We start from the raw sequence: 16,698 nt of genomic DNA on the forward strand, positions 1-16,698 counted from the left end.
GTTTAACAATGAAGGGTGCCATCTCCACAGGGTTTCCATCCAACTTGCCCATGTCCACACCTTTGGCCAGCCCTCTACCCCAGACAGTGTCTGGTGGCAACAGAGGCCAGTGATTACAGTCCCAAGACACCTGTCCCCTTGTGTGCCAAGAGCTCAGAAGACACAGGAGGCCATCTGAGTCAGGGACACCAGCTGGATCATTTTCAAGGCATGTCCACACAAGCCCTTCATCTGCAGAGTCTGAGCTGATTAGTCCCAGGGCACTTTTCCTCCAATTTCCCCTCTATGCAGCCCCACTATCACCTTCCACTGATCATTGGCATTCCTGGTGAGTCTCAGCTGTTGATCATCAGTCAGCAACCCACACATATAGCCCAACCTCTACGGAGGGTCCCCAGGGGATAATTCACCAGCCCCAGTAGGCATAAATACAGGTCCCAGCCCTGGGATGCTGGCAAGGGTGCACAGGACCACTGGAGTGGTCAAGAGAGGTAGCTCACCCAGAATGATGCAGGGAGCCAGCCATATTCTTCCTGACAGAAGGAGGGGAATCTTGAATGAGCATAAGGTGTCCAACATGCCGCTGATGCATTCATCCAACAGGCCTGCCCATTCGGATCACAAAGCCACATCCTGTTGATGATGATAGTGTCCAGATTTCTCAAGCCTATCCCTGTTTGTTGCCATGTCCTCCTTCGCCACTTCCCACTTCTCTCCCTCAGGTCTCTGCCCCCACTGGGCTGAAATCTGGATTCAGAGCTCTGAGTGGCAGCCTGCCTGGGGCTCTGTGGACTTGATTTCACATGTGGTCTGTCTCATGGACGCTGGTAATTGCTCTTCCCTGCATCCTCCTAATGCTCCTTGCCAGCTGAGGGTGTCCTGTCTGCTCTCCTTTCCCGGCTCCTCACTAAATCCTTTGAAAGCAGAGGAGAAGTTGAAAGGCCCTTTCAACATAAATTTCTACATAAATTTGACTTTGGGCACTGATATTTAGACATCTGCTATAAGAGAGATTTCCAGGAATGGGACAGAACACTCAGAGTACTTCTGCAGGGTGTAGGCATGCTCTGTGTCACAGGGTGAACAGGCGATTCTGGGCTTCTGTACTGTGTTCTGGGCACAGCCTTTAGCAGAGACCACAGTGACAAGCTAAGCAGCAGTCCAAGTTCCAGATTTGGATAGGAGGGAACACTGGGGACAACCAGGAGAAGGGTGCTGTAATGTGGGGAAGTGCTGGCTCTGAACAGAAATGCCAGCTCCTGGGTAGAGTCAGCTCTCAAGGAACCCTGGGGATTGACACAGGAGATCCCTGAATTAATAAGGTCCACAGGCCACCCTGAAATGGTGTTTGATTCTCATTGTCACCTCCTCTAGGCCTACGACTGCTACCTTGGCCTCAGAGTCCCTATTTTTGTCATCTGAGAGACATCATACAGTGCTGAGAAGAGAAATGAAGTACTATTCAAGAGGTCGGCCTCAGGCTGGGAGGAGTGGGAACAGCATGGGCTCTACAGGAATTCAGACCAGGAGTCTGATTCCAGCCCTGTTCCTTACTAGCCATGTGATTCTGGGAAATGCCCAAGTCCTGTGAGCCTCGGGTTCTTTATCTGTGAAGCAGGCGTGATAAGCCCTGTCCATTAGGACTATTAGAGTGTGTGCGATATAAGTTAAGAACCTGGCTCAGGGCCTGGCGTAGTTAGAAGTTTAATGAATGGCAGATGGCTGTTATTTCTAATATTATTTGACCTCAGATCCCACCACAGTCTTCTCTGGAATTTTTGTCATTGTTATCCAGTACATCTCAGAATACGCAGCTCAATGGAACATGGAATCCCAAATCAGTCACAAATGTTGCTTCATAAATAAAACTCAGTAAATTTTCCCTCTTAGAGGATATATTTTCAACATTTCATGTGCAGGAGTTTCTCCCTGCCGGATGCTGCTCAAAGTTCATGGAATTTGAGTCAAGTATCAACTCCTTCCCTCTCTCCAAGGTTCTTTTCCATCCAAATCATGATTTTCATTCATTTCATCACCACTCAAAATCTAGCCCTTGCTTAGTGTTGCTCAAATTACACTAAAAATAACCCAATTAAAATGTTTCTCTAATGGAGTCAGCTAACTTCTAGGCATCAATTCATAGGCTTATTTATTATGAGATCCTTATCTCTCAGGAGACCCTTGCATATGATGGGTGTCTATCACCTAGTTATTTTTTTAATTTAATTAGGAGTTCAACTGCACTGAGACAAGAGTGCAGAACACCTTCCATTCCTGCCCCAGGTGGACTCCTCTCTGCTCATCCACCACCCAGAAGGAACTGCTCAGAGCAGTTTTACATCCCAGGATTTTCTCTCTCAACTATGTGAGGCTGTGACCCTGGCACCACCCAGCTTCTTTGGATTCATCTTCACCAGAAGGAACTGCAGTTTCTCAAAGCCCCAAAAGTCCTGGCTCAGAGGATGTACGTGACCACTCTCACCTACAGCCCAGTACCCTCACCCCTGTCTTACTTTTCTTCTAGGTCTTAGAGGACATCTTGCCACCTTGTTACTTGACTGCAGCCCCTAGACTCTACCACCTATGGGTAAAGGTGGTTCTGGCTTAACATTTCCACTACAGACCCAGGGCCTTCCAAAGACCAGATGCTCAGTGGTTGTTTGGGGAAAAAATGCACCAGTGAGCAAAGGTTTCATTTATTACAGTTTAATTTCGACTTAACAAGATCCAGGCATATAACTTTTAATTTTGCAGGATGATAAACTAAAAATAATAAAGAAATAAAAATACTAACACTTAAAATTATTTTCTCTATTTTACTATTTTTTTCATATTTCCAAGAAAATTACTATTCCAATTCCATGTTATTACAGATTACAAATATGATGGAAGGGTTCCCAATTTGTTTTACAAAATAGCAAAACTGTTTCTTAAACTGCATAAACAGAAACAAACATGTGACCTTAGATTCTGAAGCTCATAAACATTCTAGTAAAAATAACAACATTTTAAAATACCAAGAAGAGGCTGGGTGCAGTGGCTCACACCTGTTATCCTAGCACTTTGGGAGGCTGAGGCGGGCAGATTACCTGAGGTCAGGAGTTTGAGACCAGCCTGGTCAACATGGTGAAACCCCGTCTCTACTAAAAAATACAAAAATTAGCCGGGTATGGTGGCACACACCTGTAATCCCAGCTACTCAGGAGACTGAGGCAGGAGAATCGCTTGAACCCGGGAGGCAGAAGTTGCAGTGAGCCGAGACTGCGCCACTGCACTCCTGCCAGAGCAACAGAGTGAGACTTTGTTAAAAAAAAAAAAAAAAAGAAGAAGAAGAAGAAAAAGAAAATAAAATACGAAGAAGAAAAGAAAAGAAGTCCCCAAGTTATCCAAAGAGAACAGTAAGACAAAGATGTTATGCACCGTATTTTCCTCAGCCTCAGCCTGGCCCTCCACCACATACATCATTGATTTCCGTTCTCACTTGTTTTCGTAAATTAAAAAAAAACAAAAAACAAAAAAAAACAAAAACTGACATGTAATTGTAGATATTTATGAGGTACAATTTGATGTTCTGATTCATGTATATGTAGTATAATGATCGAATCAGGTAGTGTATCCATCACCTCATGCATTTATCATTTCTTTTTGGTGACAATATTGAAAAGCCTTCCTTCTAGCTATTTTGTAATATACAATATCTTAATGTTAACTATAGTCATCCTACTGTGCAATAGAACACTAGAACTTATTCCTCCTATTTAATTGTAATTTTTCATGTTGGCTAACCGCTTCCAAGCCCCTCTTCTCCTTCCTCTCCCCAATCTCTGGTAACTACTGCTCTACTCTCTACTTCCATGATACCAACTTTTTTTTTTTTTTTTTTTTTTTAGATTCCACATATGAGTGAAACCATGTGGTATTTGACTTGCCTTTTAAAACACAGTGAAGAATCTGTCTTACTTTATTCAGGGTAGGAGAAGCTGCCTGTGGCACTAGAACTTGCACTGGCCATGGCAGTAGTATCATCTGTGGTGGCAATTCTGTCCTAGGCTCTCTCTTCCTCATCTTTCAAAGCCTCCTCATACCACAGTGGGAAGGATCTTGGATCACTCCCATTTACCTTGGCCAAAAATTTCAGAAGACTCATCTTCCTAATTTCAGCATGAGCCCTTGGACCCCACAGAAACTCATACCGTGCAGGATCACTGCCAGGCACCTGCCGGTACTCCAGGTAGTTTTCCTGCACCCAGTCTTGGGTGAGCAGCTTCCTGGGCTCCCCATAAATGAGGTGCTCCATCCCATCATACAGCCCCATCATATTCAGTGCTTCCCAGATGACCTCCTCAGGGGTGCAGTAGCCCTCTATGAAGATTATGCTTAGGATAAGTATGAGAATGCCAGTCTTGGGCATGCTCTGGACATCACTCAGCATCCCATCATAGGTGAGGCCCAGGGAGGTGACAAGGACAAAGGAGTGGCCAGTGGGGTCCACTTCCTTTACATCGATGCCAAAGACCAACAGCATGCACTCAGAGGCTTCACTAAACAACAAAGGGAAGTGGTCTTCATAATTTTTTATGACACTCTCCAGTATTTCTGCCTTTGTGATCGGCTCCTTCGTTTGATACTTGAAGAGCAGGAACTGCACCAAATCAGTCACCTTTTCATCTATCTCGCTTCTGGGTAGAGACTCATTGTCTGGCAGGGCCTGTAGGGTGCTTGGACTCTCCTCCTTTTGGCTGCTGGGGCCCTCATCAGATTGATCTAATGGAAGGGAAGCAACGACCGAGGGGGAGGAGCAGGCTATCTGAGCACTCTGGGGAGGATTTGGTGTCTCATCATCAGCAGAAACCTCCTCTGGGGTGCTTGGTATTAGAGGATAGCAGGAGGAGGAGGAGGAAGAGGAGGAGGAGGGAAAAGAGGATGGAAAAGAGGAGCTGGTGGAAGTGGATGATGAAGCATCCTCCTCCACAGCCAGGGGAGCCTGTGCACCCTCGAGGTCCTGTGTCTCACTTTGGGATTGAAGATCTTCTTCAGGCATGCAGCGCTGACGCTTTGGAGCTCGAGGCATGATGACTCTGATCAGGGTAGCAGGTGGGAGTGTGGGCAGGAGTTGGGCGATGGGGACCCACAGGCCTGGGGAGAGAGGGAGGGTGTAAGTGGCCACAGCTGAGAACCACACCCTGGAGGTTCTAACAAAGGCCAACTTACAGGTCTTCTCCTTCAGTGCTGCTCTGTGGTGTGCCACAGCTCTTGACCTCTTGGTCTCCCTGTCCCCTGAGAACCTGAAGAAGGAAGTGAGAGATGGCTCCTCAGGATGCAGCCGGCAGAGGCCAAGGCTCCAGGACTGACAGTAGGGTAGGTGGAGCTGATGCAGTGGGGCCCACTTTGTCCTGGAGCAGGTGGGGCCCTTGGTACACATTCAAGCCATGCACCTCACCTTCACTTCTGGCACTGTCTGGGCCCTTTCTGCTCTGTGAGCTGAAAACACTGCCTTAGACCAAGGCCTCACCTCACAGTCCCTGGAGCTCCTGAAAGAGGAATTGAGGGGCCCTCAGGGTTCAGGCTGCAAGCACAGCCCCAGCCTCCCAGTGTTGTCAGGAGGGTGGGCTAGACTCTGTGAGTTCCCCACTACCCTGGGGTGGGGAGCCTCTGTGCTCACATGTGGCTCTCACCTTTCTCCTGGAAAAGCCTGGACCCTGCTCCTTTGCTGGTCTAAGAAACTCTCAGGTCAAAAGCTTACATCCCTGATACGAAATAGAAGACATGAGGGGACCCATATCTGGCCACAACTGCGGAGGTCCTCCAGAAAAGACAGCAAGAGGTGGCCATATTCAGCTGGGTCCATGTGTACTGGGGTGAGGAGCCTGCTTGGTCCTCTTCTTGATGCCTGATACGACCTGGGACCCTCCCTTTGTTGACCTGAGGCCACTTCCTTAAACCAAGGTCCTATCTCCAGGAGACATGGAAAGAGGAAGTGAGGGGAGTCCATCTACCCATAGTTCCCCGTGAATTCCCGTGGCTGACAGAAGGGGCAGGGTGGGGCTGAGTCCTGTGCGTTTGGAGAATGGTGTCCCCTCAGTCCTCACCTTGACTCCTGGCAGGGTCTGGGACCCTCCCTCTGCTGACCCGAGTGCAGCTCCCTTAGACCAACACCTCTCCCTCCCAGAGACCAGTGATCCTTGTATAAAAGACAGGGAGATTCAGTGGACAGCCCTGACTGGGTTCTCCAGAGTGACAGTAGGGTCATGGCAGATTTCTGTGGGGACCCCATCTGTGTTATGGGCTGGGGGTACCCTCAAATTTCCCTCAGGTTCCTTACCTGGACTCTTGTCAGATCCTGCGACCCACTGTGTCTGTAGAAAAGAGGGGCTCCCTGTGTTGACTTGAGTCACCCTCTGAGAGCAAGGTTCTCACCTCCCTGAGATCCCAAAACAAAAGTAAGAAGGAGCCACATCCTGTCATCCCTGTGGGGTGTCCAGGGCTGATATCTCCCCTTTACACCAAAACTCCATTTCCCTGAGGGTTCCTTATCCTCCTGCCTGTGGTAAAATTGAGCTTGCCACTTAGTGCCAATCCTGATCAGGTCCCCTCAGAGCTAAGACCAGGGGACAGCCAGACTCTGTGACATCCCCTCTTTCTGGGCTGCAGGTACGTCCAGTCCTCACTAAGGGGGCACCCCTTGGGTCCTGCAGATTCTGGGACTCCTCCCTCTGTTGACCAAGTGTGGAACCCTGTGATAACTTCTTAGCAACCCTCAGACCAAGGTCCTCACCTCCCTGAGACCCGGCAGGCAGAAGTGGGGGAGGGGCACCACACGATCACACCTGCATGGGATTCCCAAAGCTGACAGAAGGAGCAGATTTGATTTGCCGGGGGGGGGGGGGGGGGGGGGGCGGGGGAGGGAGACAAGATGGGGACTTCCCTTATTTGGGTGTCCTCCAGGTATTCAGATTTACTCCCGACAGGGCCCAGCCCTTTCCCTCCTGCTGAACCGTGTATGGGTCTTGCACGCCAAGGCCACCATCTCCCTGGGATCCCCGGTGAGAAAGTGGGGGCCACTTCCCTTCCTCACAGTCCTGCCTGGGGTTCCAGAGCTGATAAGAGGGACAGATTTCCTAGTTCTGAGATGCGGGGATCTGCTGAGTCCTCCCTCAGGGCTCTGGGACTCCTCCCTCTGCTGACCTGAGGCTCCACTCCTCAGACCATAGCCCTCTCCTCATTGACACCCCAAAGGCACAGCAAAGACATATCACATGGGCCACCGTGCCTGAAACCGCCCAGGGCTGAGGTCCCCACTGATCTGGACTCCAGGGTCCCTTGAGTCCTTTCTCCTCTTCCTCCCCTTGACTCTTGGCTGGGTTGCTCTCCTCTACCACACCCCGCCGCAGACCTGAGTCACCGTCCCTTGGATTCCTGAGGCCGAGTGAAGAGACGTCTCGGTCTGAGACAGAGGTGGGGTGGGCACCTTGTCCTGGGATCCCTTCATGCCTCCCTCATTTCCCAGCAGGGCCTGGGCCCTCCCTCTGCTCCCCTGAAGCCGCATTCTTGGTACCAATATCCCCTTCCCTACGTCAGCCCCAGATGCGGACGTCAGAATTTGCATTCCTGGTCGCCATGACCAGGGCTTCCCAGGGCCGACATCAGGGGCAGAGCCCTCCCTGAGCGTCCCGACATCGATGCTGGCAGAACCTAGGCGCGGCTCCCGCCGAACCAGCCCGGCCCTGGTCACTCCAAGCTCTGACTCCCAGAGTCCCCTGCGGCTTAAGCGGCGGGAGAGAGTGGGGGCGGGGGTGGGGGGGGGGTGACAGCCCAGCCTGAGAAGTTTGCCCTCAGGTGGTCCAGAGCTGGCAGCAGAGGCAGCGCTGTATTATTTAGGGTTTTCTATCTGGGTTGGGGGCGTCTTCAGTCCTCCCTCAGCCTCTCACCTTGCCTCCTTACAGAGCCTGGGCCCGCTCTCTTCAGCCGATCTCAAGCCTGTCCCTCAGAACGAGAGCCTCGCTTCTCTCTGATCCCCGAGGCGTAAGTTAGTGGCGTCACATCCGGCCCCCGGGGCTTCCCTGGGTTGACAGCAGGGGCGGAGTGGATTCTGCCGGAATTGGGGTGGGAGTTGGGGTGGGGGTGAGGGTGGGAGTCCGGGTGGGGTGGGGTAGGGGTGAGGATGGGGTTGGGGCAGGGGTAGTGGTGAAGATGAGTGTGGGGAGGGGCATGGAGGCGGGGACTGGGACGGGGATCTTGGGGCTGTGGGTCGTGGTGGGGGTGGGGGTGGGGTCTTTCAGTCATCCCTCAGTGTCTCGACCTTGATGCCTGGAAAAGCCTGGACCCCTGTTTTGTGCTGAGGATGTCTTCTCCCTTTAAACCAGGTCTCTTGACTCGGAGTCTTCCGAGGTGGCAGTGAGGGGAGGGTTGTGGTCGGGGTGACAACATTGCCAGGGTCTTCCAGGGCTGACAGGAGGGGCTCACCTGGATTCTGTGGCCCTTTTGTGAGGGGTGGGTGGACCCTCGGTCCTCACTCAGGAGGGTCTTCCTCCTGGCTCTTGTTTCTTTGATGAAGTGATGGGTGGGAGACGCTCAGTTTCTGTCACCTGTGATCATTTGCCCAGCTGCATCCCTTGCAGAGCATGGGTGGGGGTCCCAGGCCAGATGGTCCCTGGGGAGCTGCAACACCCGTGATTGTAATGACCCATGGGAGAAGACGCACACCTTCCCAGCGGGGCTCTTCCCAAGCCACAAGTAGACTTGGCAAACTTTTTGTCCTAAAGGGTATATTTTCTACAAGAAAGAGGCTGAGCATCGGGGTGTGGGGAGGTCCTGCTGTTTTCAGTTTAGCTGACATTTTATAGTCCAATGCAGTGATGTCTGGTTTTCTAACCCTCATTCCTAGTAAAAATAGATATTTTAAATGTCTGCCAAGTGTATATTGTATACATATATAACATTTCATGAAAGAATACCTACCTTACGCTGTGTGGTTCACTGCTTATTCTATTTCTAGTCCATTCTTTATATTCTATTATAATAATTTTTCTCTTTTTTTCTGAACAAGAAAATTTAATATAAAGAATTATTAACTTGTAGCAGAGAATTAACTAAGACCAGTCGTCACTATGGTGGTTTTAGGTGGTTAGCAGCATAGACTCCAGAGTCATACTCCCTCAATCAACCCCATCTTTCCTGCTGTCCTGATATCACTCCAGAGCTACTGGCATCGTGGTGTGAAGTGCTGCCTCAGATTGTGCAATAAAGCAGGGCCAGAAATTCAAATATTTCTTCCTACTCATCCTCTTATTTGCCCTCTATGCAGGTTGCGGACCTCCTGAAATGCACTGTTGTCCTCCACTCCCCCTACTCCAAACACAAGGTCCAGTTCAACATTCTGCAGTCTACTTAGGGTTCTATCATTTTTTGCTGTGTAGAATTTGTTGAGTGTTGATAATGTTTTTTCCCTTCTCTCCTCCAGGATTGATTCTGGAGTGTAAGTCAGCAATATGAACTTGGTGCTCATTTTGGCCTAAAGGTAAGGCACTAATTCTGTAAATAATTTAAGGAAAATTCACGCCTTTAAAATATTCTGTTCTCCATTAATGGATATGGTATAATGCTTTATTTATTTGGGACTTCTTTCACCTGAATCTATCAGCAAACTTTTACAGTTGACTCCAGTAAGATCCTGCTCATTTTTGTTAGGATTATCTTTAAGGTAATTTTAGGAGTTTTTTGCTGTTTTTAAGGGGATATTTTCCATTGTATGTTCTATTTACTGTTTTTTTATGACCAGTTTCTTGATTTTGCTATAATGAGCTTCCATAAAACATTTTTCTTCTGAGGTCTTTTATTCATTTAAATATTCCACATGCTTATTCCTTTGACTATTCTTTAAAGATAACATTGTCTCCAAACATCTCTCTTTTCAAAATTCATGCATCTTATTTATTTTGATACCCATAGCTCTGGCTATGTGTTTCAGTGCAGTTTTGAACAATAGAGAAGGTAGCATACATTTTTGTCTTGTTCCTGGCTTTTATGGAAATTCTTATAACATTTCACATTTAAGTGCGTTTGCTATAGATTTTAGGTAATGCAAGTTCTATTCTAGTGTTAGTTTACTTTTTCCTTTTTTTTTTTTTTTTTTACCATTATCTGGTGTTAAACTTCTTTGAAATGCTTTTTATGTAGCCATTGACATAATCAAGTGTTTTTTCTCCTCTAATTTGTTTACAGGGAATTACAATTAAAAGCATTTTCTAATGTTAAATCATAATTTTTATTCCTTGGACAGAGCTTGTTTGTTCAGTTAATATACTGCTATGTTGAATATGCTATTAAATTATTTAGAATATTTGCTGCTATGTGAGAGAGCTTGGCTCAAGCATTCTTTTCGCTGGTTGTTCTCATCTGGTATTTGAATCAAAGAGTGCTGGCCTGGCAAAATGAGTTGAATAATTACCCATCTTTTTGTATGCTTTGGAAGAGTTTACATAAGATGGTAATTTGTTTCTCCATGATCATTTGGTATAACTGGCCTCCCAAACTGCCTTATCCTGGAACATTTGGCAGTGGCTTGAGTTTTGAATACTGTACAGTTTCAGTTTGTATTGTTTGATTAAACCTGTAAGTGATCAATTTCACTTAGGATTTCAAATTTAATGGCATGATATTTACAATAAAAAGTTTTTATTACAGATATTCAAAACATATACAACACTAAAGAGAATAGTATAATTAACCAATATACCAGCCACTTAGCATCAACAATTTTCAATACATTGTCCAATCTGGTTCTAATTTTACTCTTACCTACTTCCATCTCTTGCTACCGTAATGATTTGAGGCATATCCCAGACATCATATCATTTTGTTTCTAATTATTTCATATGCTTTTATAAAAGATGAGAACTCTTTTGTGAAACATAAATTCAATGTAATTATATTTCCTAACAATTTAAATGAGTAATCATCAAATGCCCAGATAATTTCCATATTTACCTGGCAGACATATACTTTAAAAATTAGTTTCTTTGAATCAGTGTTTAAATATGATCTAATCAGTGCAATTATTGGTTATATCGCTTAGTCTTTTTAAATCTATAATTTCTCTGACTATTAATCTTTTTTTCCTTGCAACTTAAAACAAGACAAAACAAAAAAATAAACCGGTCTTGTATTTTGTCTAGTTTCCCATAGTATGGATTTTGCTCAATGCAGCACTTGTGGTGTCCCTTAAGAAGTTTTTCAGACCTTACTTTCTGACACTACAAAATGCTCCAGGCTCATTTTATATGCAGTTCTCCCTCAGTATCCCTGGGGGATTGGTTTCAGGAACTTCCATTGTATCAGAACATCTCAAGTACCCCATAAAATATACATTTACTTTGTACCCACAAAACTTTTTTTAAAAGGACCTCCCATGAACACCAAAATTTGTGGATGCTCAATCTCTTATACAAAATGGTATAACATTTGCATACAACCTGTGCACATCCTTTCATATACTTTAAGTTATCTCTAGATTACTTATAATACCTAATATGATGTAAATGCAATGTAAGAAAAGTTGTTACTCTGTATTGTTTAGGGCATAAGAACAAGAAAATAAAAGTCTGTACATGTTATGAACAGATCCAGTTTATTTTGCATATTTTTGATCTTCAGATTTTTAAATCCATGGATGTGGAATCCACAGAGGGGCAACTGTATTTCATGCCCCAGTCTCAGAATCAGCCATTTCTCCAAGGAGCCCTAATTATTTTTACTAGATGATGGTTTTAGAAACTCGCATCTTAGTGCTAGGTGGGCTTGTTGCTAATGGGTGAGTTGTAACTTATAGGTTTTCTCAGTTCACAGAGCAATGAAATATGTATGTGTATCTACACACACCTATAAATATTTGTATATGTAACCATCTGTAATTATATTAAACTGAACATGACTTTATGCTGACGTCTCCAACTCTAATCCATTACAACAAAGATTATTCTAGCCTCCTCCCCTTGCTTACCTGTGATGTCCCATTCTAACAATGAGAAATTCATCTCCTGTCATCTGTCAATCCATTCAGTTAATTGTTCAATTCCAATACACATGTATACTGTTTTCAGAATTATTAATCTGTACTCCTGTGGGAAACAACTTTACTAACTCTAGTACAGCACTTACATACAGTTCCTTTTGACCTTAGCTTTACAACATTCATTTCCAAGTTACTTAAGGCAGCAAATTCCCATCATGCCCTTCAGTGAGATTGTTTCATACATTTTTAATACAGTTAGAATGCTTTGCTATATTCTACATTTCATCCTGGAATTTTTTGATCTCTTAAATTATTTCTTTAATTGTTATACATTAAGATTCACTCTTTGTGCTATAAAGTTTTATGATTTTTGACACATACTGTCATGTATGAACCATTACAGTATCATAAAAATAGTTTCACTGCCCTAATAAATCTCCTGTGCTTAACATTTTTACACTTTTCTATGTATGTTTATTGTTTCTATAATTCTCTCCCTTTCCAAAATGTCATATAAATGGAGTCATACACTCTGTAGCCTTTCCCAACTGGTTACTTTCATGTGACAATATGCATTTAATATTTTTAATGTCTTTACATATCTTGTAGGTCATTCTTTTTTATTTAAGAATAATATGTCATTGTAAGGCTGTGTCACAGTTTGTTTATCTATTCATCCATTAAAGGACATATTCCACTTGGGGGTGATTACCAAATAAGCATCTATAAACATTTATGTATGGGGATTTGTGTGAACATATGTTCTCAAATCAGTTAGGAAAATAAACCAGGAGCGTGCTTGCTGGATCTAAGGTGAGACTATGTTCAGTGTTTTTAAGAAAGTGACAAACTATCTTCAAAAGTGGCTGTACTATTTTGCATTTCAACCAGCAATGAATGAGAGTTCCTGCTTTGCATTCTTTCTAGCAATTGGACTTGTATTTTTTAAATTTTATACATTCTAGTAGGTGTGTAGTAGTATTTATTGTTAGTTAATTTGAAACTACATAATAACAAATAATATTCAGTATCTTTTCCTATGCTCATTTTTTACCTATCTTCTTTGGTGATGCGTCTGCTTCGAACCTTTGCCCAGTTAAATGAGTTTTCTGGTTTTCAATTGTTGAGTTTTAAGTTTTTTGTATTTTGCATACAAGTGCCTTATTTGGTAGGTGTTTTGCAACTATTTTCTCTCTGTGGATTTTCTTTTCATTCTCTTTACAATGTTTTTCACAGAGTGCACACATTTTTAAAACAATACTTAACTTTACCAATTTGTCTTTCATGAATCTGAAAACTCATCACTAAATCCAAGGTCATATAGATCTTCTCCTGCCTTCTCCTAGAGATTTTATATAGTTTCTGCATTTTACGCTTAGGTCTAAAAGCTATTTTGGATTAGTTTTTAGTGAAAGGTCTAAGGTTTTGTCTGGATTCATTTTATGTTTTATTTTAAAAATTAACTTTCTTCATGAAATTGCATTTGCACCTTTATCAGAAATAAATTGACTCTATGGGTGTGGTTCTATTTCTGGACACTATTCTATTTACCTATGTTTTTATTCTTTCACCAATTCCACACTGTCTTGATTACTATAACTTTACAGTAAGTCTTGAAATTAAGTAATGTGAGTCCTCTGACTTTGTTGTTCTTCTATATTGTATTGCCTATGCTAAGATACTCTTATCTGTATAAAATATAGAGTAGTTTGTTGATATCTAGAAAATGCCTTGATGAGAATTTGATTGGAATCATATTGTACGTACAGAACATATTGGGAAAAACTGACATACTAACAATTTTCTGTCTCCAACCCATGAATGCAGAATAACTTTCCATTTATTTTTTCTTTGATTTCTTTTATCAGTGCTTTGTTGTTTCCATATACACAGCCTATACGTATTTTGAAGATTTACACATAGGTATTTTGTTTGGGGGGAACTATTATAAATGATGTTTTTAATTTAAAATTTTAATTGTTTATTGACAGTATTTGACAAAGCAATTTATTTTTTACATTAATCTCGTTTCCTATGACCTTGTTATAATCACCTTTTGGTTTAAAAGTTGTCTTGTGTTTGTTGTTGTTATGAATTCTATGACATTTTCTACACAGACAAACATTTCTTCAGTGGACAAAGAGAGGCATAGTTTTTTTTCTTCCCCCGAAGCACATGTTTTATTTCAATTTCGTGTCTTAATGTACTAGCTAATACTTCCAATATGATGTTGAATAGAAGTTGTCAGAGGAGACATACTTGCTTTTTTCCCTGGTTTCTCAAAATCCTTAAGTATAATACTACCTATAGGGCTTTTGTAGATGCACTTTATTAAGTAGAGGATGTCCCCTTCGATTCCACATTTGCTGAGATTATTTTTATCATGAATGTGTGTTGGATTTTATCAAATGAATATTCTGCATACATTGATATAATAATACAGTAGTTTTTCTTTAGCCTGTTGACATCATGAGTTACATTAATTGATTTCTGAATGTTGGACCAGCCTTGCATACCTGTAATAAGTCTCACTTGGTCCTGATGTATAATTATTTTCATACATTGTTGGATTTGATTTGCTTCTATTTTGTTGAAGATTTTTGGATCTATGTTCATAAGAGATATTGGTCTGTAGTTTTGCTTTTTTGTATATCTTTAACTGGTTTTGGTGTTATGGAGTGGTCTCACAGAATGAGTTAGGAGTGTTCCGTCTGCTTCTATTTTCTGGAAGAGAGTGTAGATTGCTATTAAGCATTATTTAAACGTTTGGTAGAATTCAGCAGTGAAGCCATCTGGGCCTAGTAATTTCTATTTGGGAAATATATTAATTATTGACTCAGTTTATTTTGCAGATATGTTTATTCAGGTTATCTTTCTATCTTTGTGTGAGGTTTTGTAGTGTGTATCATTTAAGGTAATTTTATCTAATTTACCAAATTTGTAGACCTAGAGTTGTCATAATATTCTTTCATTATCCTGTTAATGTCCATGGCCTTGGTAAAGATGATCACTTTTTCATTTCTGATGTTTGTAATTTGCGTCTTCTATTTTTTTCTTGACTAGCCTCACTAGAAGATTGTTAATTTTGTTGATCTATCCAGATAACTAGATTTGGGGTTATTGATTTTCTCTGTTGTTTCTTCCAAGATTTTTATAATTTATCTTTTACATTTAGGCCTTTGTTCAATCTTATTTTGTCTATTTGTTTCTTCTCTCTTTTCTTCTATGTAGTCTTCACAATTTGGGCTTACTTGCATCCATCCTTATTTGGAAGTCTTTCCAGGTATTTGAAAGGAACTTGGGTGTTATAATCTAACTTTTTGGTCACCACAGTTGTGTCTGCATTATGGGATACCCCAAGCCTAGTAATACTGTGGCTCCTGCATACTCTTAGACGTACTGACTTGGTCGTCTTGGATAAGATCTGGAAGAACTCTCTGGATTACCAGGCAGAAACTTTTGTTCTCTTCCCTTACTTTCTCCCAAGCAAAAGAAGTTTCTCTCTCTCTCTCTCTCTCTCTCTCTCTCTCTCTCTCTCCTTCTCTCAGCTGTTTCTGTCCCATGAGGGAACCTCCACTTCTCAATTGCATGTCCTGGAACTTAGGCTCTGCAACAGGTAGCCTAGGATGGGATCAGAAATGTTGATGTTGTAAAAGAAAGTTAAAATGGAGACCAGGCCTGAATAATTCCTGAACAGACAAAAGCAGTTAGGCCTCATAAGTGACAACAAAAGCCTTGCTGTTTCTTGTAAATGCCTATAGTGAAGAGAAACATAACTTAAGGTCAACCAATCGGAAGTAGCAAACAAACTTATAGTTATATAATTAAGAACTTTCCAGTGGGATAAGCCAGGTAAGACAACTGTCTATTGGCTACTAATCAAATGTTTTCTTAGCTTTCCTTCTGTGTCCATCTTTTAAAAGCCTCCCCATTGTGATCCTTCAGTGGAGCTCCTGAACTGCTTCTGGTTTAGAGCTACCCAATTCATGAACTATTTTTTGCTCAGATAAACTCATTAACATTTTATTGTGCCTCAGTTTACATTTTTAACAAAGTTCAGCCCCTCCCAGGAAGATACCATACTCTTGAACCTGGAAGAGAGGGTGCCCTATGTTCTTGGCTACACCCATCTGGAATTTAGTTTCCTTCACACTGTGATAAGGAAGAGCAAGGGAGTGGGTCATGGTTCAGATGCCACAGACTCTCACTGTTGTTACCAAATGTCAGATTTTCTTGAATATGTTTTTCTTCATTTGCTATATGCCCTTAGGTCATTTCCAGATATTTTAAATTGCTTTAAAAATAATTGTTACCAGTTTCACTGGGGAGTGAATCCATGGAGCTCCTCATGTTGTCAATGCAAGAAGTGGAACTCCCTAGGTGTAATTTTTGTCACTTAGTTTTAATTTTTATATTTACCTTAGGTTCTATATTTTTATTTTTATAATTATTTTTATAATTTATTTTTCTGTTTTTGCTATGGTCTGAATGTGTCCCCCAAAGTTCATGTTGAAACTTAATCACCAAAGTGATTGATAGGCATTAAGAAGTGATTAAGTCATGAGGGCAGAGTTTTCATGGATGGGATTAGGCTCTTATTGAAGGACTTGAGAGAGTGGCCCTTATGTGCTCTTCTGCTCTTCTGCTGTGTGAAGACACGTGTTCATTTCCTTTTCTTTGCCCTCTGT

At 42.8% G+C, this 16,698-nt stretch overlaps 1 protein-coding gene across 3 annotated transcripts; it reads right to left on the reverse strand.

Moving 5' to 3' along the window:
* Positions 1 to 3,381: 3,381 nt before the first annotated feature.
* Positions 3,382 to 7,983, reverse strand: MAGEA10 (MAGE family member A10). 3 transcript variants are annotated; one of them, XM_054472829.1, is made up of 5 exons: positions 7,929 to 7,983; positions 6,323 to 6,421; positions 5,441 to 5,531; positions 5,212 to 5,285; positions 3,382 to 5,136 (listed from the first exon to the last, which is right to left on the reverse strand). In XM_054472829.1, exon 5 carries the CDS (start codon positions 5,069 to 5,071, stop codon positions 4,046 to 4,048), a length of 1,026 nt encoding a protein of 341 aa, XP_054328804.1. In that variant the 5' UTR covers positions 5,072 to 5,136; positions 5,212 to 5,285; positions 5,441 to 5,531; positions 6,323 to 6,421; positions 7,929 to 7,983; the 3' UTR covers positions 3,382 to 4,045. The 3 variants fall into 3 exon arrangements, with proteins under 3 accessions (XP_054328804.1, XP_054328802.1, XP_054328803.1); XM_054472827.1 differs by lacking the exon at positions 7,929 to 7,983 and having other exon boundaries at positions 6,323 to 6,459; XM_054472828.1 differs by lacking the exons at positions 6,323 to 6,421; positions 7,929 to 7,983 and adding an exon at positions 5,676 to 5,949.
* Positions 7,984 to 16,698: the final 8,715 nt, after the last annotated feature.

Source organism: Pongo pygmaeus, chromosome X (genome assembly GCF_028885625.2).
Source record: "Pongo pygmaeus isolate AG05252 chromosome X, NHGRI_mPonPyg2-v2.0_pri, whole genome shotgun sequence".
NCBI classification, from domain to species: domain Eukaryota; kingdom Metazoa; phylum Chordata; class Mammalia; order Primates; family Hominidae; genus Pongo; species Pongo pygmaeus.

What these genes read in the sequence shown, in the direction of transcription:
- MAGEA10 (XM_054472829.1), bottom strand. Translation starts at nt 5,071, where the DNA reads ATGCCTCGAGCTCCAAAGCGTCAGCGCTGCATGCCTGAAGAAGATCTT.